Source organism: Heptranchias perlo, chromosome 5 (genome assembly GCF_035084215.1).
Source record: "Heptranchias perlo isolate sHepPer1 chromosome 5, sHepPer1.hap1, whole genome shotgun sequence".
Taxonomy (NCBI): Eukaryota; Metazoa; Chordata; class Chondrichthyes; order Hexanchiformes; family Hexanchidae; genus Heptranchias; species Heptranchias perlo.
The window spans coordinates 27,488,745-27,513,606 of NC_090329.1; the positions used below are offsets into that span (position 1 = coordinate 27,488,745).

Genomic DNA, 24,862 nt, shown 5'->3' on the forward strand with positions numbered 1-24,862 from the left:
CACCATGGAAGAAGAAAGAAATAAGGGCAAAGTTGAAACTAAAGAAACAGGCTACTAGTACGTAGGACTAGAAAGAAACTAAGTACATAGACAACAAAGGAGAGGATGACAAAAGGGAATACGAAAAGGTTAGAAAAGCAATCAAAATAAAATGAGGAAGGCAAAATTTGCGGACAACATCAAATTGGAGGGTACAGTTAATACTGAGGAGGACTGCAGCAAAACACAGGAAGACATTAATGGGCGTGTAATTGGCAAATGAATTTCAATATAGATAAGTGTGAGGTGGTACATTTTGGTTGGAAGAATAAGAAGGCCACATACTCCTTGGAAAATAAGAGTTTAAACGGGGTAGGGGAGCAGAGGGATTTAGGGGTACAGATACACAAATCACTAAAAGTAGCAATGCAGATTAATAAGACCATTTAAAAAAAGCAAACCAAGCACTGGGGTTCATTTCTAGGGAGATAGAATTGAAAAGCAGAGAAGTTATGTTAAACTTGTATCGAACCTTGGTTAGACCACACTTGGAGTACTGTGAATAATTCTGGTCTCCACACTATAAAAATGATATAAAGGCACTGGAGAAGGTGCAAAAAAGATTTATGAGGATGATACCAGAAATGAGAGGTTATACCTATCAGGAAAGATTGAATAGGCTGGGGTTCTTTTCTCTAGAAAAGAGAAGACTGAGGGGTGACCTGATAGAGGTCTTCAAGATTATGAAATGGTTTGATAGGATAGACATGGAGAAGATGTTTCCACTTGCGGGGGAGACCACAACTAAGGGCCATAAATAAGGTAGTCACTAACAAATCCAATAGGGAATTCAGGAGAAACTTCTTCACCCAGAGAGTGGTAAGAATGTGGAACTCGGTACCATGAGGAGTAGTTGAGGCGATTAGCATAGATGCATTTAAGGGGAATATAAGGATATGTTGATAGGGTTAGATGAAGAAGGGTAGGTGGAGGCTCACATGGAGCATACACACTGGCACCTTGGGCTGAATGGCCTGTTTCTGTGCTGTGCATTCTTTCTAACTATGAGTGCACATAGAAGGGCAGCTGGGGCCCGTTGCATGCACAGCCTGTGCCATGTGGGAACTCCAGAACACATTGTGTGTGCTGGAAAACCATGCGTGCAGGAAGTGCCGTCAACTGCTCAAGCTCAGAGTTTCTGAGCTTGAGGGGTGGCTGGTGTCACTGCAATGCAGACGGGAAGCTGAGAGTTTCGTGGAAAGCAATTTTCAGGAGGTGGTCACCCTGCAGCTACAGAGGGTTCAGGTGGAAAAGGAGTGGGTGACCACCAAATAGACTAGGAGGAACAGGCAGGCAGTGCAGGAATCCCCTGGGAGTGTGGTATTCAGTGTTGAATACCATTGAGGGTGTTGACACCTCGGGAGAGTGCAGTTAGGAGCAAATCCACAACCCCATGGGAGACTCAGCTGCACAGGGGGGCACAAGGAATACAGTTGTCATAGGGGATTCGATAGTCGTGGGATAAACAGGTGTTTCTGCAACCAACATGAGTCCCGCCTGGTGTGTTGCCTCCCTGGTGACAGGGTAAAGGACATCACTGAGAGGTTAAAGAACATTTTGAGGGGGGAAGGGGAACAGCCAGAATTCGTGGTCCATATGGGAACCAATAACATAGGAAGGAAAAGGGTCGAAGTCCCGCAGTAAGAGGTTCAGGAGCTAGGGAGGAAGTTAAAAAGCAGGACCTCAAAGATAGTAATCTCTGGATTACTCCCAGAGCCATGCGCTAGTGAGTAAAGAAATAGGAGGATAAGACAGGTTAATGCATGGCTGGAGGAATGGTGCAGGAGGGAGCGCTTAAGATTCCTGGGGCAGTGGGACCAGTTCTGGAGCAAGAGGGACCTGTTCACGATGGACAGGTTGCACCTCAATAGAGCTGGGACCAATGTCCTCGCGAGGAGGTTAACTCGTGCTGTGGGGGAGGGTTTAAACTAATTTGGCAGGGTGATAGGCACCAGGATATAACATTAGAGAGGAGAAACGAGGTGAACAGGCGACTGGGAGGGACAAATAGAACTAGAGTAAAGAACTGTTCAGAAATAGGAGGGATCAGAAAAATGCAAGGCAGTCTGAGATGAGTATGGAGTGCATGTTCGTAAATGCAGATGGTGTGGTAAATAAGTTTGGTGAGCTGCAGGCACAAGTCACGACATGAGACTATGATACAGTGGCAATAACAGAGACCTGGCTCAAAGAAGGAGAGGATTGGGAACTTAATACTCCTGGCTACAAGGTATTCAGGAAAGATAGGGAAGGAAAGAAAGGAGGGGGTTGGGTGTGACAGTATTGATCAAAGAAACTATTATTGCACTGCAAAGGGATGATGTTGTTGAGGGGTCAAAGACAGAATCTATTTGTTTAGAATTAAGGAACAACAGAGGAGCTATTACACTACTGGGTGTATACTATAGACCACCAAATAGTGGGAAGGAGATAGAGGAGCATATTTGCAGGCAAATGAAAGATGCAAGAACTATAGAGTAGGGATAATGCGGAACTTCAATTATCATAATATAGACTGGGACAGTAACAGTGTAAAGGGCAAAGAGGAGGAATTCCAGAAATGTGTACAAGAGAACTTTCTCAGCCCAACGAGGAAGGAAGCGGTGCTGGATCTAGTTCTGGGGAATGAAAAGGGGCAAGTGGAACATGTTTCAATGAGGGAGCATTTGGGGAACAGTGATCATAATATCATTCGGTTTGCAACAGTTATGGAAAAGGACAAGGAACAAGCAAATGTGATAATACCTAACTGTAACAATAAGTTAAAAGGGGATCTTGCCCTGGTGGATTGGAATTATAAAGTGCTGGGCAAAATAGTAATTGAACAATGGAACACCTTCAAGGAGGAGATGGTTCAGATACAGAGCAGACACATTCCCACGAGGGGGAAAAGAAGGGCATCCAAAGCTCGAGCACCCTCGATGATTAAAGATATAGAGATTAAAATGAAACAGCAAAAGGAGGCTTCTGTCAAATGTAAGGTTCATAATACAGTACAGAGCCAAACTGACTACAGAAAGTACAGGGAGATCTAAAAAAGAAAATAAGTGGAGCAAAGAGAGAGTATGAGTATAGATTAGTGGCTAACATAAAAAGAACCCAAAATTATTTTAAAAACATATAAGTAGTGAGAGAGTAGTCAATGGAAGGGTGGGGGCCGATTAGGGACAGTAAAGGTGATCTTTTTGTGGAGGCAGAGGGCATGGCTGAGGTACTAAATTAATACTTTGCATCGGTCTTCACTAGAGAAGAGGATGTTGCCATTGTAGCAGTAAAGGAAGAGGTAGTAGCGAAATTGGATAGGATAAGAGTAAAGAGGAGGGCTAATTTCAGTGAGCTAAAAAGGGATCTTGCACTGGTGGACTGGAATCAAAAATAGGCTAAACAGTAATTGAACAATGGGAGGTATTCCAGGAGGAGATGGTTCATGTACAGAGTAGACACATTCCCACTTAAATGGTTGGCAGTACTCAAAGTGGAAAAGTCACCCGGTCCAGATGGGATGCATGAGGAAAGTAAGGGTGGAAATTGCAGAGGCTCTGGCCACAATCTTCCAATCCTCCAAATGATATGGGAGTGGTGCCGGAGGACTGGAAGACTGCAATTGTTACACCCCTGTTCAAAAAAGGGGGAAGAGGGATAAACCCAGCAACTACAGACCAATCAGCATAACGTCGGTGGTGGGAAAACATTTAGAGACAATAATCAGAGACATAATTAATTATCGCTTGGAAAAATATGGGTTAATAAAGGACAGCCAGCACGGATTTGTTAAAGGCAAATCATGTTTGACTAACTTGACTGAGTTCTTTGATGAAGTAACGGAGAGGGTTGATGAAGGTAGTGCAGTTGATATTGTATATTTGGACTTTCAAAAGGTGTTTGGTAAATTGAAGCCCATGGGATTAAAGGGGCAGTGGCAGCATGGATACGAAATTAGCTGAAGGACAGAAAGCAGAGAGCAGTGGTGAATGGTAGTTTTTCAGATTGGAGGGAAGTATGCAGTAGTGTCTCCCAAGGGTCGATATTAGGACTACTGCTCTTTTGGACATATATTAATGATCTGGACTTGGGTATCATTTCAAAGTTTGCAGGTGACACGAGGCCTCATTCGGGAGCCCAGAGTCCAGAGCGAGCGCCGACCTGCGAGAGACAGGGTGGAGCATCAGAGCAGGTAAAACGCGAGGCCCAGGGAGCGAGGACAAAACCTAAAGTGATGTCAGCGCAATGGACGGAGCTGACTGGTGAGCAGCTGGCGAGTGTTTTTTTCTCAATCTTTAGTTTGTTTCTATTAATTTAGTTGATAATATAATAAATCGAGGCATGGCAGGGCAGCTCAGACCCATCGAATGCACAGCCTGTGCCACGTGGGAACTCCAGAACACTTCCGGTGTCCTGGACAACCACCAGTGCAGGAAGTGTCATTAGCTGGAGGTTCTCGGGCTCAGGATTTCGGACTTTGAGCAGCAGCTGGCGTCACTGCAGTGCATCCGCGAGGTTGAGAGCTACGTGGATAGTACATTTCAGGAGGTGGTCACCCCGCAGCTTAACAGAGTGCAGGCAGAGAGGGACTGGGTGACCACCAGACAGACAAGGAGGACCAAGCAGGTAGTGCAGGAGTCCCCTGAGGGCATCTCGCTCTCTAACCAGTATTGAATACTGGTGAGGGAGAGGGTTCCTCTGGGGAGTGCAGCCAGAGCCAAGTCCACAGCACCATGGGTGGCTCAGCTGTACAGTACAGGGTGGGGAGGAGGAAGGTCAGGGGAGCGATAGTGATAGGGAGATTCCGTAGTTAGGAGAACAGACAGGCGTTACTGCAGCTGCAGACGAGATTCCAGGATGGTATGTTGCCCTGGTGCCAGGATCAAGGATGTCACCGAGCGGCTGCAGAACATTCTGGAAGGGGAGTGTGAACAGCCAAAGATCGTGGTCCATATCAGTACCAATGACATAGATAGAAAGAGGGATGAGGTCCTGCAGGCAGATTTTAAGGAGATGGAAAGAGATTAATAAGCAGGATCTCAAAAGTAGTACTCTCCGGATTACTCCCAGTGCCACGTGCTAGCGAGTATAGAAATAGGAGAATAGAGCAGATGAATGCGTGGCTGGAGAGATGGTGCAGGAGGGAGGGCTTTAGATTCCTGGGGCATTGGGACCAGTTTGGGGGGAGGCTGGACCTGTACAGGCTGGATGGGTTGCACCTCAATGGAGCTGGGACCAACGTCATCGCGGGGAGGTTCGCTAGTGCAGTGGGTGGATTTAAACTAATTTGGCAGGGGGATGGGAACCTAAGTGTAGGTTCAGAAGGGAGAGAAGCAGAGCTGGAAATGGAAGGCAGAAAATTAGTAAGCAAGTTTGGAAGGCAGAGGAAACGAATGTTAGAAACTAGACAAAAAAGGAGTTTGGCATTGCTTAATGATATATACCTCAATGCAAGGAGTATAGTGAATAAGGCAGATGAGCTGAGGGCACAGATAGACAAGTGGAAGTACGATATCTTAGCTATTACTGAAACATGGCTTAAACAGGGGCAGGAATAGCAGCTCAATGTTCCTGGTTACAGACAAGATAAAGAGGGGAATAAAAAAAGAGTGGGGGTGGCAATATTGTTTAAAGAAACAATTACAGCCATAAGGAGGGATGATATGTTAGAAGGATCATCAAATGAGGCCATATGGGTTGAGCTAAAGAACAAAAAGGGGCAGTCACACTGCTGGGAGTGTACTATAGACCCCCAAACAGTGAGAGGGAGATAGAAGAGCAAATATGTCAGCAAATTTCTGAGAAGTGCAAAAACAATAGGGCAGTAATAGTAGGGGATTTCAACTACCCCAATATTAACTGGGATACAATCAGTGTAGAAAGTATAGAGGGCGCAGAATTCTTAAATTGCATTCAGGAGAACTTTTTTAGCCAGTATGTAGCAAGCCCAACAAGAGAGGGGGCAGTTCTGGATTTAGTTTTAGGGAATGAAGCTGGGGAGGTGGAAGGAATATCAGTGGGAGAGCATTTTGGTGGCAGTGATCATAATTCAGTTAGATTTAGCATGGTTATGGAAAAGGACAAAGATAGAACAGGAGTAAAAGTTCTAAATCGGGGGAAAGGCCAATTTTACTCAGCTGAGAAGTGATTTAGCAAACGTCAAATGGAAACAGCTACTTGAAGGCAAATCAGTGTCAGAGCAGTGGGAGGCATTCAAGAGGGAGATTCAAGGGGTTCAGAGTAAACATGTTCCCACAAAGGGTGGGACTGACAAATCTAGAGCCCCCTGGATGACAAGGAGCGTACAGGATAAGGTAAGGCAAAAAAGGGAAGCTTATGTCAGACACCAAGAGCTCAATACTGCAGAAAGCCTAGAGGAGTATAGAAAGTGCAGGGGTAAAATTAAAAAGGAATTTAGGAAAGCAAAGAGAGGGCATGAAAAAATACTGGCAAGTAAAATGAAGGAAAACCCAAAAATGCTTTATAAATACATAAAGAGCAAGAGGATAACTAAGAGCAGGGCCTATTAGAGACTAAAAAGGTAACCTATGTGTGGAGGCGGAAGATGTGACTATGGTTCTTATTGAATACTTTGCGTCTGTCTTCACAAAAGAGGGGGACGATGCAGAGATTGTAGTTAAGGAGGAGGAGTGTGAAATGTTGGATGGGATAAACATAGTGAGAGAGGAAGTATTAAGGGGTTTTGCATCTTTGAAAGTAGATAAATCGCCAGGCCCGGATGAAATGTATCCCAGGCTGTTAAAAGAAGCAAGAGAGGAAATAGCGGAGGCTCTGACCATCATTTTCCGATCCTCCCTGGCTACAGGCATGGTGTTGGAGGATTGGAGGACTTAGCAAGGCTTTTGACATGGTGTCACATGACAGACTGGTCAAAGAAGTAAAAACCCATGGGATCCAAGGGAAAGTGGCAAATTGGGTCCAAAATTAGCTCAGTGGAGGAAGCAAAGGGTAATGGTCAACGGGTCTTTTTGCGGCTAGAAGGCTGTTTCCAGCGGGGTTCTGCAGGACAAGGTACTAGGTCCCTTGCTTTTTGTGGTATATATTAATGATTTAGACTTAAATGTAGGGGGCATGATTAAATTGCAGATGCTACAAAAATTGGCCGTGTGGTTGATAGTGAGGATGAAAGCTGTAGACTGCAGGAAGATATCTATGGACTGGTCAGATGGGCAGAAAAGTGGCAAATGGAATTCAATCCAGAGAAGTGTGAGGTAATGCATTTGGGGGGGGCAATCAAGGCAAGGGAATAAATAATAAATGGGAGGATACTGAGAGGTGTAGAGGAAGAGAGGGACCTTGGCGTGCATGTCCATAGATCCCTGAAGGTAGCAGGACAGGTAGACAAGGTGGTTAAGAAGGCATACGGGATACCTTCCTTCATTAGCTGAAGCATAGAATATAAAAGCAGGGAGGTTATGCTGGAACTGTATAAAACACTAGTTCGGCCACAGCTTGACTGCTACATACAGTTCTGGTCACCACATTACAGGAAAGATGTGATTGCACTAGAGAGAGTACAGAGGAGATTTACGAGGAAGTTGCCAGGACTGGAGAGTTGTATCTATGAGGAAAGATTGGATAGGCTGGGGTTGTTTTCTTTGGATCAGAGGAGGCTGCGGGGTGATTTAAAATTATGAGGAGCCTAGATAGAGTGGACAGGAAGGACCTATTTCCCTTAGCAGAGAGGTCAATAACCGGGGATATAGATTTGAAGTAATTGGTAGAAGGATTAGAGGGGAGCTGAGGAAAAGTTTTTTCACCAAGAGAATGGTGGGTGTCTGGAACTCACTACCTGAAAGGGTGGTAGAGGCAGAAACCGTCATCACATTTAAAAGGTACTTGGATGTGCATTTGAAATGCTATAACCTACAAGGCTACGGACCAAGTGCTAGAAAGTGGGATTAGGCTGGGTCGCTCTATTTCGACCGGCACAGGCACGATGGGCTGAATGGCTTCCTTCTGTGCTGTAAATTTTCTATGTTTCTATGACACAAAACACGGAAATATAATAAATAGTTAGGAGGATAGTGAAAGACTTTAAGAGGATATAGGCAGACTGATGAAATGGGCAGACACATGGCAGATGAAATTTACATCAGAGAAATGTGAAATGATGCATTTTGGTAGGAAGAATGAGGCAAGGCAATATAAACTAAATGGTACAATCATAAAGGGGGTGCAGGAACAGAGCGACCTGGGGGTGTACGTACTCAAATCTTTAAAGGTGGCAGAACAAGTTGAGAAGGCTGTTACAAAAAATTACGGGATCCTTGGCTTTATAAACAGAGCCATAAAGGACAAAAGCAAGGAAGTAATGCTAAACCTTTATAAAACACTGGTTAGGCCCCAGCTGGAGTATTGTGTCCAATTCTGGGCACCATAGTTTAGGAAGGATGTCAAAGTTTAGAGAGAGTGCAGAGGAGATTTACTAGAATGGTACCAGGGATGCAGGGCTTCAGTTATGTGGAGAGACCAGAGAAGCTGGGGTTGTTCTCAATATTGTTAATACAATGGAAGAATGCATTAAAATGCAAGAATGGGCATGTAATTGGCAAATGAATTTCAATATAGATAAGTGTGAGGTGGTGCATAAGGAGGCCACATATTGCTTGGATAAATGTGGTAGAGGAGCAGAGGGATCTCGGGGTACAGATATACAAATCACTAAAAGTAGCAACGCTGGTTAATAAGGTCATAAAAAAGGCAAACCAAGCTGGGGTTCATTTCTAGAGGGTTAGAATTGAAAAGCAGAGAAGTTATATTAAACTTGTATAAAACCTTGATTAGACCACACTTGGAGTATTGTGCACAGTTCTGGTCTCCATAATATAGAAAGGATATAGAGGCACTGGAGAAGGTGCAAAAAAGATTCACAAGGATGATCCATAACTGAGAGGATATACATATCAGGAAAGACTAAACAGGCTGGGGCTCTTTTCTGTAGAAAAGAGAAGGCTGAGGGTGACCTGATAGAGATCTTTAAGATAATGAAGGGGTTTGATAGGGTAGACATGGAAAAATGCTTCCACTCGTGGGCGAGTCCATAACTAGAGGTCATCAATATAAGATGGTCACTAATAAATCCAATAGGGAATTCGGGAGAAACTTCTATGCCCAAAGAATGCTAAGAACGTGGAACTCGCAGTAGTAGTCTGCATCAACAAGAAGTAGTCGAGGCAAATAGCATAGATGCATTTAAGGGGCAGCTAGATAAGGACACGAAGGAGAAAGGAATAGAAGAGTATGCTGAGAGGGTTAAATGAAGTGGGGAGGCAGGAGGCTTGTTTGGAGCATCAATGCCACCATTGCTCCCCCGCTCAGACCTCAGTTTAAAATCGCATAATGGGTCCTGATGATATAATCAGATTAAATATCAGCATATTTAAAGAGGACCCACCAGCTTTGGCTGGGTGTACTTGCCGCTTGCAACTTAAAATTGCAGTTGGTCAGATCGAGGCAGATAGGTCCCTCACTCCATTTAACTGCCCCCTGATTTCTGCCAGGCAGCAGGAGTTAAGATCGGGCCGTAGTACCATTTGAATTAGACCAGAGAGATCGCACCGTGTCCCGGTCAACAATTATCCCTCAATCAACACTATCAAAACAGATTGGTGATTTAGCTCAATGACTTGATGGTGGGACCTTGCTGTGTGCAAATTGGCTGCTATGTTTGCATACAAAATAACAGAGACTACACTTCAAAAGTCTTTATTGTCTGTAAAATGCCTTGGGATGTCCTGAAATTGTGAAAAATGCTGGATCAATGCAAGTTCTTTCTTGCTTGTGTAAGTAAATACATTTGTAAATAAATCTAATTGAAGGATCAGTGTGTTATGACAAGTGTCTTGTGTGTCTGATGCTATTGGTTTTTCTGAAATGATGTAGTAGAATGTTATGTATTACCCAGTAGCAATTTCATCAGAGAAGGACAGATTGCTAACCCATTGCTACTACCATTCACACTCTGAAGTTTTTGGTTTCAGCTCATTGGGAACGTGGATTTACCTATGGAGAATTGGTAGAGTACTCAATTCATAACCCTACCTCTCAACCAACTACTGACCGTTGCTGTGGCAGGATATTAACATCTTCTATTATCCAAAATTAATCACAGAGGATATCCAGGACACTGTTGGTATCAGTTTAAAAACCTAGGGATTCCTTATTCCCCTCCTCCTGCCCTGGTCAAATAGCTTGTCTGCTATTGTCAGGTGTGAGGTGTGGGGAAATGAGGGTTGGAATAGTAGGGATAGGTTGGAATAGCACCTCCTACTCTCGACCAAGACAGGCACATTCTCTAAATACCTCACAAGGATGTCACTAACAATCTCTTCTTTCTTGCAGGAGAAGCTCTGCAGAATGTGAGACAGGAGGCTGCCAGAGGAGGAGGCCGAGCCCATCTGCGCACCCCCCTCCCCCACTGAAGGAAGCGTGCTGGCCATCACGGGCAGGGAGAGAGTCATGGCCATAGCTACTGGCAACACTGGAGCTGATGTCATAACTTCCCTTCTTACTTTTATCTCACCCTACACACTCTGCATGATAAAATGAAGATATTTTTGCCAGCCACTTCTTTCTTTGCTCCACCATCACACCACAAGGTAACCCTTGTCCCTCTCTTTCACTTCATGTGCACATAGCCATGGAGGCTTGGACAGCTGCCATCTTAGCTTTAGGGGCCAGTGCTGACAGGGGCTTCCAGAGGTCACCTCATTCCCCTACTCTGTCCTCACTCAGAGCCGTAGAAGTGCTGAGTGCAGTCCTAGGAAAGTGGCCTTGGCTCCATGGGACAGGCACCTGCTGCCCTCTCTCAGGACGAGAGCATGTCTGCTCCTCCACCACCCATTCCGCCAATGCCCTGGTTAGTGCCACACAGCCAGCTGGGCCAGACTACTCTGGCCTACGCGGGATGCTGCAGGCTGCAGCCGGGTCCTCAAGGCCCAGAGCTATTTGAGGTCGCCCACCATGGCCATCTGAAGCGTCCTCATGGAAGCTCAGCAGCCTTCCAACTCTCAAGCTGTAGCCACTGGGGAAACACCTCGTAGGAGCACTAGGAAAGGTAAATGAGCTCAGAGGACAGACACTAAGACCTTGCACAAGCACGATTCATAATTATTTTTTGTTAACCGTTAGATACAGATGGAATTGAGTAGTTTGATAAATTTGTTTTTGTTCTGGATTTGGTGTTTATATTTGGAATGAAGTGAGGGCAAGACACATGAAGCTGGACTGAAGGAAGGCAATCAGATGGTGATAGTAAGGACGGTGGTCATAAGGATTGTGGAACTGTTGATGTAATGGAGATGGTTCAGGTGAAACACTCTTGGATGAGCAGCTCTCTAGGGCTAGGGGCTGTCGATGCTGCTCGTGCTCCTCCTCCTTACGTTCCTGCTGCACTTCTTACTGCCCAGGTGGTGGTAAGGGCTGGTCCCTCATGATGGAAAGGTTATGGAGCATGTAGCTGACAACCACAAATCTGGATACCCACTCAGAGCTGTACTGCAGAGCTTCTCTCAAATGGTCCAAGCAACAGAAGCGTTGCTTGAGCGCAGAAATTGCCTTGTTCTTTGCCGTTTCCAGTGACAGCATGGCTCTTGTTGTACGCCAGCTCTGCAGCGGTGCCCGAATTCCTGACAGGAGGGGAGTCTGAAGGGGATAGCCCTAATCGCCCAGTAGCCATGGCCCGGTTGGAATAAAGAGAGCACAGAGGACTGACATAGGGTGAGTGACTCGTGATGGTGGCCAGGAAACCGGGCACAGATCTACATGATGCGCTGCCTGTGGAGGCAAACCAGCAGGACATTGGGGGAGTGGAATCCCTTTCAATTGATAAAGATGCCAGGCTGGTGATGGGGAGCACACAAGGCAATATGGGTGCAGTCTATGGCACCTTGGACCCTGGGGAAGCCTGCAATGCAGGCAAAGCCAAGTGCTCTCTCATCCTGCTTCGCTCTGTCCATAGGGGACAAGATGTAAGTGTTCCTTCTGGTGTAGAGAGCCTCAGTGGCCGACCTGATACAGCGGTGGACTGCGCACTGTGAGATGGTACTTATATCACCTGCTGCAGCCTGTAAGTATCTTGTTGCATAAGTTAAGGGCCACGGTGGCCTTGACAGCCACAGGCAGTATTGTCCATGCCCCAGTGGGAAGCTCGAGTTGTGACTGCAGCAGGTGACAAAGCTCAGTGACAGCTTCCTTTGTGAAGTGAAAGCACCTGAGACATTGCTCCTCAGTAAAGTTAATGTAGGAGACATGCTCCCTGAATACCAGTTGTGTATATGGCCTCCTGCGCAGTGCCCTCCTCTTCCTTCCTGTGACAGCTGCCCCTGCTCTCTCCTGTCTTGCTGCTGCCCCTCATCCTCCAGTCTTAAAGGCAGCCCCACCAGACCACCCATGACTGCAGTTAAACTGTTTGGAACGTAATCAAAAACAGTGTCACACCAGTAAAATCTTCCGCTCAGCAGTCAGTATTAAATTTACAGAGTCAGAAAACAGGCCAAAAAAAACAACCAGAAGTTAACCTGCAGGTTCAAATGACAAACCAGAAAGTAACCTGTCTGTAGTGGATGAGCCCGCTGCTGAAGGGACCTTTCTGCCTGTTAGTTTATCACACGACGAGTCAGGCGCTGGGGCATACCAGTATCAGAAAGAGGTTCTAGAAAAAGCATTGAACCCTAATTTAAATATTTTAATTAGCGATTTTAATAGTTCTGGCATGCGCCCTGGATGCTTATGGAGCAGCCCGGCGTAATATGGCGGGCGGAGCACTTCCACCTCAGAATGAACACACACCATATTGGATACCAAGGCTCTCATTTTGCATCTGAAAAATGGGCGCGGCACCATCGAATGTCCAGGCCACTGAATATTCAATGCTGAGTACCACTTGGTTAAATCTGGATATGGTCTAGACAAGAGCTTGACACCTCATGTTTAACACTGCAGACACTGTATATACAGTGCTGGACACCCGTTCGTACATAAACTGGCTGTCTATGGCCTAGTGCGATTGACATCAGTTAAATGTTTAAGTGTGCAGTAATACGATACCCAAACCCACTGTCTAAAACCTGTTACATCATTATGGCATATCAAAAACAAACTACAGCAATCATTTCATTCTAGTTCATGTACACTGGGTGCAATACATGCAGGAACTAACCTTTCCCCGTGTACATGGATAATAAAATTCTGTCTGACTTCTTCCTTACTCTTATCTTCCTAATTTTTAACTTATGTACCTTCACCTGTAAAAAGTTTGCTTGGATCAACTTTGTCAATTACCTTCATAATCTTGAAAATCCCTATTTTATGCACTACTCAACACTTGTGCGCTGCACTCCAGCAGACAACACAATGGGCCAAACCTCGTGTGCCGTTAGTTAGACTTTTTCCTGCAACCTTCAGCTCGAATATAATTTGCGCCATAACTTGCCAGAGGTGTGATCTGATAACGGCGCAGTGAAGGCAACGGGGCATCCGCGGAGGACCTTAGTGAACAACAGGACAAACAGTTTCTCTCCTTAACCAATGAGATTTAAGGATTGAGAAAGAAACTGAGGAACAACAGAGTAGGATGGTGAATTAGAATCATAGAATGGTACAGCACAGGAGGAGGTCATATGGCCCACCGTGCCTGTGCCACTCTTTGAAAGAACTTTCCAATTAGTCCCACTCCCCTGCCCTTACCCCATACTATTCTCCTCACTGCTCACTACATTTCCAAGTTTCGTGTTATCTGCAAACTTTGAAATTATGCCCTGTATACCCAAGTCCAGGTCATTAATATACATCAAAAACAGCAGTGGTCCCATTACCAACCCCTGGGGGACACCGTTTCATTCATCCCTCCAGTCTGAAAAACAACCATTTACCACTACTCTCTGCTTTCTGTCTCTTCACCAATTTTATATCCATGCTGCCACTGTCCCTTTAATCCCATGGACTTCAATTTTCCTAACAAGTCTATTATGTGGTACTTTATCAAACGCTTTTGAAAGTCCATATACACACCAACCGCACTACCCTCATCAACCCTCTCCGTTACTTCAGAGCGGGTGAATTAGAGTCAAATCAGTTACAGAAAGAGAAATAAAGCGAGGGAAAGAAAGATTGGATGAAGAGAAAGAGAAAAAAAAGAGACAGAAAGGAAAGGTGAGAAAAAAAATCAAAAGTTTTAAATCTCTAATAGTTTACTACACGCAGGAATGAGACTCAATCATTTAAATTGTTCCCTTTCTGGGCCAGAGCGATTGATTGGCATTGCATTAACAGTTATCACATTGTTAAAGAGGTACTTACGCTGTTAATTATGAGCCCTAACTTTCTGCGGCAAGTTTAATGGGCAATTGATGTGCAAATCCAGCAACTTCTTAAAAATGACGGGGAGGCTAAGGGTGAGATGGTGTTTGTGCAAAACAAACGACGGAGTGGCATAAATCGACAAACAAACTCTAGAGATTTGCAACTCATGGCGGAGCTCTTCTTCCCCGGAACTTGATGGCATTAATAACAGGATGCTTCGTGAACTCGCCGTCATTTTTCCAGGAAGATTTGGCCCATTATTATTTTGTAATGCTGTTAGATCATTGCGTTCTACTATATTGTGTGGGTTTACTGTGGACATCACTAAGGTCCATCTATGATTCATTTGGGGACCCCAGAGCCAAATGTGGATCCAAAGTTCTAATATCAAATACTTATCAAATTAACAGGTGAAGCAAACAATTTGAGAATCTGTAACTAATAGTTTTAGTGTTTTAGGTGCACAAAGTTTTATTTGTTAGGACAACAGATTATGGAAGCAGCTCATGGTGGTACTTTCCCCTGCCATTTAAAAGAATGGGGCACAAATGTCCCTTTGTGATTGTGCTCGAGGCAAGGTTCATCAAGATATAGAGCAATGACATCAGCAATTTTTTTACCTTGTTCTACACCGCTGCTTTTGCCTGGGACCTGTGGAAGCTGTCTTCCCCTACGACCAGACAGTGGTGTTCCTGTTGGTGATGAGTGAACTGGGCTTCCTTGTTGGTGTGCTCTGTGAAAATAGAACAAAAATCACTAACACCTCGATTCTCTCCAACTACTTTTACTTTTCTTTTCTAAATCCAGAAACCATTGTTGCCTTACAAAAACACTCCCATCTCTCCCACCAATTCTTATTCAAGCCACTCCAACCTAGTTCCCTCCACCTTGGAACCTCCCTCTCCCCTCCTCAAAACCTTTCTCTTTGACCATTCCTTCAGAACCCCACTCCAGTACTCTCTATTCTACCTGCTGCTGGGTGTCGCGTGTTTTTCCTTAATGTAAGGCACTTTGAGATGTTTTCCTGCACTACAGAAATGCAAGTTGTTGTATGGCACTCCAAGAATGTCTTGCTCTAGTTATATCCCGACTAGGATATTTGCCATCAGAAATCTTTAACTTGCTGATTTTCCACTAACCTTTTATCAAGGGCTGCAATCCCAAGTATTGCCTTTCTTGAGGATCACTCTGTGGATTGTTTCTACAGACCACGCCACGGAGCGATGTGACATGTGCAATTCCCAAGGTGTGCTCCTGATTTGAAATGCGCGGCACTAGTCAAGTGGGGACCAGGCACTTCCCCATGGGAAGAGAAAAAAAGTGGCAGGGCAAATTGGTAGTTTCCTTAAAACTATGGCTCCTACATGGCCGACTTAACAAGTCTGCACTACTTGAGGGAAACCTCGGTCGCCAACAGCTTCAGCCACCAGAATGCACATATCTGGGTGCACTGCCCACAATGAGTTGGCTCACAAAAGCCATAATCGTGGGTGCACTGTCAGCAATCTTCTATCCATTCATTTTAATGGATGCAAAACCAAGGACAGCATGCCCACGATCTCCTGATATGTATGAGAGGCAGGACAGGTTTCCTGCCAAAAGTTCTAACTCGGAAAACTGGCCATTATAAGCTTAACAGAGGTCTATCAGTTGCTTTATGGAGATTGGGCTAGCACCACTTTCTAATAGCATTCCCTTGGTTTACCTCACTTGGAAGCAGGTGGAGAGGGAGCACTTAATTGCATCCCTGACCCATGGGGGCCATGAATGGAGGCTGAGAGACACACTGAGCAGATGGTTTGCTCAGAGCCACAGGTGAGCAGAGGCAGACACACATGTCCTCAGGCTGCACTATCAGTACCACTGCTTTTATACATAAACCAATCCAACACAGAGGTTCTGAGTGGAAAAAGGAGAGCGCAAAGATTTTTTATTTTACTTTAATAAATACAGAAAATATATCCAAATATCAATTGTATGTGGCCATAAAATGTTTAAAATACTGCAGAACAAAGGGTGTGCTAGATACAGACTACAGCAGGCCCGAGGGCAATTAGGGATGGGCAATAAATGCTGGCCTCGCCAGCGACGCCCACATCCCGTGAACGAATAAAAAAAAACTTTTTCTTTACTTGTGCTGATGTACTCGGATTGGTATCAATTGCCACTGCAAATGTGTTTCTGTAATTACGCTTCTAATTAATTTACTTTTGTATTAGTGCCTGTGTTATTACTTTGTGTCGCAGTGCAGACAATGTCCTGCCTGAACTCAGCCTGAGCTATGGTTTTAAAGAATAAAATAATGTAATCCTACATTTCAAAAGTGACTTCTCAAAAGTATTTCATTGGCTGTAAAGCTTTGGGACGTCCTGAGGTATAAATGCAAGTTTTTTTCTAACAACACGCACACAAAGACACCACAGAGCAGGCATCCAACCACCATTTCATTAAATATATTAGGTAGAAATTTTCTGGCTGTGATCCTAATAGAATTTAGTAGAAGGGCACCACATTTACATGGGGCAGGCAGGGCATGTGTCACCATAAGCAAGTCTGTAGAATCTGCCAGGCCCATGCAGCTGAATACTCTGACACCTATACGCCTTTTGGCTGTGGTGGGGGGGGGAATTGGCAGAGCCCCCCCCCAACTCCAGCCATGTTCTCCACAACCCCCTGTGTGAGGGAACAAATCAGTTAAAATGTAAACAAAATTCTTCTGTAGCCTGGACCCCACTGATGGGACCAACATCTGCCCTTCTGGAGACTGATACGCCTGACCAGCCTCTGCAGGTATGCCGCTTCCCAACTGAGCCAATGGAAAGAAGACTCCCAGTTAGGCCTCCCGACGATGCCTTCAGGGTGCGGGTGGAGATTCTGCCCCTTAGATAACAAGTCAGAATCTCCCGCAAAACATAGAGACCTGGTATAAATCGGTCTCCACTTTATTCCAAGGCAGATTCCACCAATCTCCCACCAGAGTTATGAGGAATTTTGTCCCTATCTATATCTTTAAAATTAAAACAGTTTATATTCTACATGGAAGAAGGATTTTGTTTCAATGACACACGCTTTTTAAAAAATTCATGCAGGAGTGACAATTACTGAGTGCTGTCTGAGATAATGACTCAAACTAAAAATTGTAAAAGCATTTAAAAGCTTAAAGACTTTTTTAATATATTTTTAAATTTGATAGTTTTGGTCTCCATATGGTTAACATTAGAACCCTTAAAAGCATCAGCCCTGAAATTCGTGACTCCAGCCAGAACCGATGGAATGGCCAGGAAAATGGCCAGGCTATTTTTTAGTTCATGAATTCTAAATGTTGACTTCTTTGACTAAAATTTCCCTGATCGCCTGATATTTAAAGTGGATTTCATCTCTCAAACCTGGAATCATATATAGCCCTGCAGGATTTCAGGGCCATTGTTTTCAAAACTCTCCATGGCCGAGAAACAGAAAGTGCAAATTTTCCTTTTACAGTACTCGGGGGTAAAGGTTTGCCTGGGCAAGCACAGAGACGAAAGTCAAGCAGACAGGGTGATACACCCATAATGGAGCCTCCATTCATTTAAAATCTACTTTATTAACTAGAATACATTACTGTCTTGTGTGACATTGATTTTAGTTAAAACAATTTTATAGCCACATACACATCAACCCTTTGAGTACTGAATATCCCACTCAGCTTTTGAAATGCAAACACTTTCTCTTGTGTAACATCTGCTATAGTTAACTTCGATGCACCTTGAATTATAAAACAAAATTTCTCAGGGCAAATAAAATAACTATAATCCTGTGAGATTTGTATTTCATTCAAAGGATTTTCGTACAATCCTCCCATGGGTTAATGCCACAAATCAGCTCATAGCCTGCTTAATATACCATTTAATCAACATGACACTAGAAAACTTGGTCCACGATTCTGCCACTGGCTAAAGGAGTGAATTTAGCTGAGCAAACACCATGAGCTGGCTCACAAATGCCAAATTACAGAATCAGAAAAAAAAGTGCCAGTATAAAAGTAGTTTGTGTTCCGTTGAGACCTGAGTACACTGTCCCAACGCTGGGCGGTGCACCGTGTCAACGCTGGGCGGTGCACTCTCTCAGTGCCACGCAGAACACTTTCTCAGTGCAAGACAGTGCACTTTCTCAATACTGCAAAGTACACTTTCTCAATGCGACGCTTTCTGAATGCTACACAGTACACTTTTCCCATGCTTCAAAGTACGCCTTCCCAATGCTACACAGTACACTTTCTTAAGGCTACAGAGGACGCTTTCCCAATGCTACGTAGTACGCTTTCCGAATGCCACGCAGTACGCCTCCCCAGTGCTACGCAGTATGCCTCCCCAGTGCCACGCAGTACGCCTCCCCAGTGCCACGCAGTACGCCTCCCCAGTGCCACGCAGTACGCCTCCCCAGTGCCACGCAGTACGCCTCCCCAGTGCCACAAAGCACACTTTCCCAACGCTACACAGTTCGCTATTCCAATGCTACACAGCACGCCTTCCCAATGCTACACAGCACGCCTTCTCAATGCTACACAGCAGGCCTTCTCAATGCTACACAGCACGCCTTCTCAATGCGACACAGCACGCCTTCTCAATGCGACACAGCACGCCTTCTCAATGCGACACAGCACGCCTTCTCAATGCTACACTGCACGCCTTCTCAATGCTACACAGCACGCCTTCTCAATGCGACACTGCACGCCTTCTCAATGCGACACAGCACGCCTTCTCAATGCGAAACAGCACGCCTTCTCAATGCGACACAGCACGCCTTCTCAATGCTACACAGCACGCCTTCTCAATGCGACACAGCACGCCTTCTCAATGCGACACAGCACGCCTTCTCAATGCGACACAGCACACCTTCTCAATGCGACACAGCACGCCTTCTCAATGCGACACAGCACGCCTTCTCAATGCTACACAGCACGCCTTCTCAATGCGACACAGCACGCCTTCTCAATGCTACACAGCACGCCTTCTCAATGCTACACAGCACGCCTTCTCAATGCGACACAGCACGCCTTCTCAATGCGACACAGCACGCCTTCTCAATGCGACACAGCACGCCTTCTCAATGCGACACAGCACGCCTTCTCAATGCGACACAGCACGCCTTCTCAATGCTACACAGCACGCCTTCTCAATGCGACACAGCACGCCTTCTCAATGCTACACAGCACGCCTTCTCAATGCTACACAGCACGCCTTCTCAATGCGACACAGCACGCCTTCTCAATGCTACACAGCACGCCTTCTCAATGCGACACAGCACGCCTTCTCAATGCTACACAGCACGCCTTCTCAATGATACACAGCACGCCTTCTCAATGCGACACAGCACGCCTTTTCAATGCTACACTGCACGCCTTCTCAATGCTACACAGCACGCCTTCTCAATGCTACACAGCACGCCTTCTCAATGCTACACTGCACGCCTTCTCAATGCTACACAGCACGCCTTCTCAATGCGACACAGCACGCCTTTTCAATGCTACACTGCACGCCTTCTCAATGCTACACAGCACGCCTTCTCAATGCTACACAGCACGCCTTCTCAATGCTACACAGCACGCCTTCTCAATGCTACACAGCACGCCTTCTCAATGCGACACAGCACGCCTTCTCAATGCGACACTGCACACCTTCTCAATGCGACACTGCACGCCTTCTCAATGCTACACTGTACACGTTCTCAATGCTACACTGTACACGTTCTCAATGCAATACAGCACGGCTTCTCAATGCTACATAGCACGCCTTCTCAATGCTACACTGTACACATTCTCAATGCTACTCTGCACGCCTTCTCAATGCTACACTGCACGCCTTCTCAATGCGACACTGCACACCTTCTCAATGCGACACAGCACGCCTTCTCAATGCTACACAGCACGCCTTCTCAATGCTACACTGCACGCTTTCTCAATGCGACACAGCATGCCTTCTCAATGCTACACAGCACGCCTTCTCAATGCTACACTGTACGCTTTCTCAATGCGACACAGCACGCCTTCTCAATGCTACACTGTATGCTTTCTCAATGCGACACAGCACGCCTTTTCAATGCTACACTGTACGCTTTCTCAATGCTACACAGCACGCCTTCTCAATGCTATACAGCACGCCTTCTCAATGCTACACTGTACGCTTTCTCAACGTTACACAGCACGCCTTCTCAATGCGACACTGTACACGTTCTCAATGCCACACTGCACGCCTTCTCAATGCGACACAGCACACCTTCTCAATGCTACACTGTACACGTTCTCAATGCTACACTGTACACGTTCTCAATGCTATACAGCACGGCTTCTCAATGCTACATAGCACGCCTTCTCAATGCTACACTGTACACAGTCTCAATGCTACATAGCACGCCTTCTCAATGCTACACTGTACACTTTCTCAATGCTATACAGCACGCCTTCTCAATGCGACACTGTACACAGTCTCAATGCGACACAGCACGCCTTCTCAATGCTACACTGTACACGTTCTCAATGCTATACAGCACGCCTTCTCAATGCGACACTGTACACAGTCTCAATGCTACATAGCACGCCTTCTCAATGCTACACTGTACACTTTCTCAATGCTATACAGCACGCCTTCTCAATGCGACACTGTACACAGTCTCAATGCTACACTGCACGCCTTCTCAATGCTACACAGCACACCTTCTCAATGCTACACAGCACGCCTTCTCAATGCTACACAGCACGCCTTCTCAATGCTACACTGTACACGTTCTCAATGCTATGCAGCACGGCTTCTCAATGCTACACTGTACACATTCTCAATGCTATGCAGCACGGCTTCTCAATGCTACACTGTACACATTCTCAATGCTATACAGCACGGCTTCTCAATGCTACACAGTTCGCTATTCCAATGCTATACAGCACGCCTTCCCAATGCTACACAGCACGCCTTCTCAATGCGACACAGCACGCCTTCTCAATGCGACACAGCACGCCTTCTCAATGCGACACAGCACGCCTTCTCAATGCGACACAGCACGCCTTCTCAATGCTACACAGCACGCCTTCTCAATGCTACACAGCACGCCTTCTCAATGCTGCACAGCACGCCTTCTCAATGCGACACAGCACGCCTTCTCAATGCGACACAGCACGCCTTCTCAATGCTACACAGCACGCCTTCTCAATGCGACACAGCACGCCTTCTCAATGCGACACAGCACGCCTTCTCAATGCTACACAGCACGCCTTCTCAATGCGACACAGCACGCCTTCTCAATGCTACACAGCACGCCTTCTCAATGCGACACAGCACGCCTTCTCAATGCTACACTGCACGCCTTCACAATGCTACACAGCACGCCTTCTCAATGCGACACAGCACGCCTTCTCAATGCTACACAGCACGCCTTCTCAATGATACACAGCACGCCTTCTCAATGCGACACAGCACGCCTTTTCAATGCTACACTGCACGCCTTCTCAATGCGACACAGCACGCCTTCTCAATGCTACACTGCACGCCTTCTCAATGCTACACAGCACGCCTTCTCAATGCGACACAGCACGCCTTTTCAATGCTACACTGCACGCCTTCTCAATGCTACACAGCACGCCTTCTCAATGCTACACAGCACGTCTTCTCAATGCTACACAGCACGCCTTCTCAATGCTACACAGCACGCCTTCTCAATGCTACACAGCACGCCTTCTCAATGCTACACAGCACGCCTTCTCAATGCGACACAGCACGCCTTCTCAATGCGACACTGCACGCCTTCTCAATGCGACACTGCACGCCTTCTCAATGCTACACTGTACACGTTCTCAATGCTACACTGTACACGTTCTCAATGCAATACAGCACGGCTTCTCAATGCTACATAGCACGCCTTCTCAATGCTACACTGTACACATTCTCAATGCTACACTGCACGCCTTCTCAATGCTACACTGCACGCCTTCTCAATGCGACACTGCACACCTTCTCAATGCGACACTGCACACCTTCTCAATGCTACACAGCACGCCTTCTCAATGCTACACTGCACGCCTTCTCAATGCGACACAGCACGCCTTCTCAATGCTACACAGCACGCCTTCTCAATGCGACACTGTACGCTTTCTCAATGCTACACAGCACGCCTTCTCAATGCTACACAGCACGCCTTCTCAATGCTACACAGCACGTCTTCTCAATGCTACACAGCACGCCTTCTCAATGCTACACTGTACGCTTTCTCAATGCGACACAGCATGCCTTCTCAATGCTACACAGCACGCCTTCTCAATGCTACACTGTACGCTTTCTCAATGCGACACAGCACGCCTTCTCAATGCTACACTGTACGCTTTCTCAATGCGACACAGCACGCCTTTTCAACGCTACACTGTACGCTTTCTCAATGCTACACAGCACGCCTTCTCAATGCTATACAGCACGCCTTCTCAATGCTACACTGTACGCTTTCTCAACGTTACACAGCACGCCTTCTCAATGCTACATTGTACACGTTCTCAATGCCACACTGCACGCCTTCTCAATGCGACACAGCACACCTTCTCAATGCTACACTGTACACGTTCTCAATGCTACACTGTACACGTTCTCAATGCTATACAGCACGGCTTCTCAATGCTACATAGCACGCCTTCTCAATGCTACACTGTACACAGTCTCAATGCTACATAGCACGCCTTCTCAATGCTACACTGTACACTTTCTCAATGCTATACAGCACGCCTTCTCAATGCAACACTGTACACAGTCTCAATGCTACACAGCACGCCTTCTCAATGCTACACTGTACACATTCTCAATGCTATACAGCACGGCTTCTCAATGCTACACTGTACACATTCTCAATGCTACATAGCACGCCTTCTCAATGCTACACTGTACACTTTCTCAATGCTATACAGCATGCCTTCTCAATGCTACACTTTATACATTCTCAATGCTACACAGCACGCCTTCTCAATGCTACACTGTACACAGTCTCAATGCTACACAGCACGCCTTCTCAATGCTACACAGCACACCTTCTCAATGCTACACAGCACGCCTTCTCAATGCTACACAGCACGCCTTCTCAATGCTACACAGCACGCCTTCTCAATGCTACACTGTACATGTTCTCAATGCTACACTGCACGCCTTTTCAATGCTACACTGCACGCCTTCTCAATGCGACACTGCACGCCTTCTCAATGCGACACAGCACGACTTCTCAATGCTACACAGCACGCCTTCTCAATGCTACACTGCACGCCTTTTCAATGCTACACAGCACGCCGTCTCAATGCTACACAGCACGCCTTCTCAATGCTACACAGCACGCCTTCTCAATGCTACACTGTACACGTTCTCAATGCAACACTGCACGCCTTCTCAATGCGACACAGCACACCTTCTCAATGCTACACTGTACACGTTCTCAATGCTATACAGCACGGCTTCTCAATGCTATGCAGCACGGCTTCTCAATGCTACACTGTACACATTCTCAATGCTATACAGCACGGCTTCTCAATGCTACACTGTACACATTCTCAATGCTACATAGCACGCCTTCTCAATGCTACACTGTACACTTTCTCAATGCTATACAGCATGCCTTCTCAATGCTACACTGTACACATTCTCAATGCTACACTGCACGCCGTCTCAATGCTACACAGCACGCCTTCTCAATGCTACACAGCACGCCTTCTCAATGCTACACAGCACGCCTTCTCAATGTTACACAGCACGCCTTCTCAATGCTATACAGCACGCCTTCTCAATGCTACACAGCACGCCTTCTCAATGCTATACAGCACGCCTTCTCAATGCTACACAGCACGCCTTCTCAATGCTATACAGCACGCCTTCTCAATGCTATACAGCACGCCTTCTCAATGCTACATAGCACGCCTTCTCAATGCTACACTGCACGCCTTTTCAAAGCTACACTGCACGCCTTCTCAATGTGACACTGCACGCCTTCTCAATGTTACACAGCACGCCTTCTCAATGCTACACTGTACGCTTTCTCAATGCGACACAGCACGCCTTCTCAATGCTACACAGCACGCCTTCTCAATGCTACACTGTACGCTTTCTCAATGCGACACAGCACGCCTTCTCAATGCTACACTGTACGCTTTCTCAATGCGACACAGCACGCCTTCTCAATGCTATACAGCACGCCTTCTCAATGCTACACAGCACGCCTTCTCAATGCTACACTGTACGCTTTCTCAATGCTACACAGCACGCCTTCTCAATGCTATACAGCACGCCTTCTCAATGCTACACTGTACGCTTTCTCAATGTTACACAGCACGCCTTGTCAATGCTACACTGCACGCCTTCTCAATGCTACACAGCACACCTTCTCAATGCTACACTGTACACGTTCTCAATGCTATACAGCACGGCTTCTCAATGCTACATAGCACGCCTTCTCAATGCTACACTATACACAGTCTCAATGCTACACAGCACGCCTTCTCAATGCTACACTGTACACGTTCTCA

General features: G+C 46.0%; 1 protein-coding gene across 15 annotated transcripts in view; it reads right to left on the reverse strand.

The window, feature by feature from the left end:
• LOC137321665 (regulating synaptic membrane exocytosis protein 1-like) overlaps positions 1–24,862 on the reverse strand; it is a 984,914-nt gene that overhangs the window by 279,845 nt on the left and 680,207 nt on the right. For all 15 annotated transcript variants that reach the window (XM_067984176.1, XM_067984183.1, XM_067984175.1 and 12 more), the window contains one exon: positions 14,967–15,079. In XM_067984176.1, the coding sequence (XP_067840277.1) occupies positions 14,967–15,079 (113 nt within the window). The remainder of the gene's footprint in view (positions 1–14,966; positions 15,080–24,862) is intronic.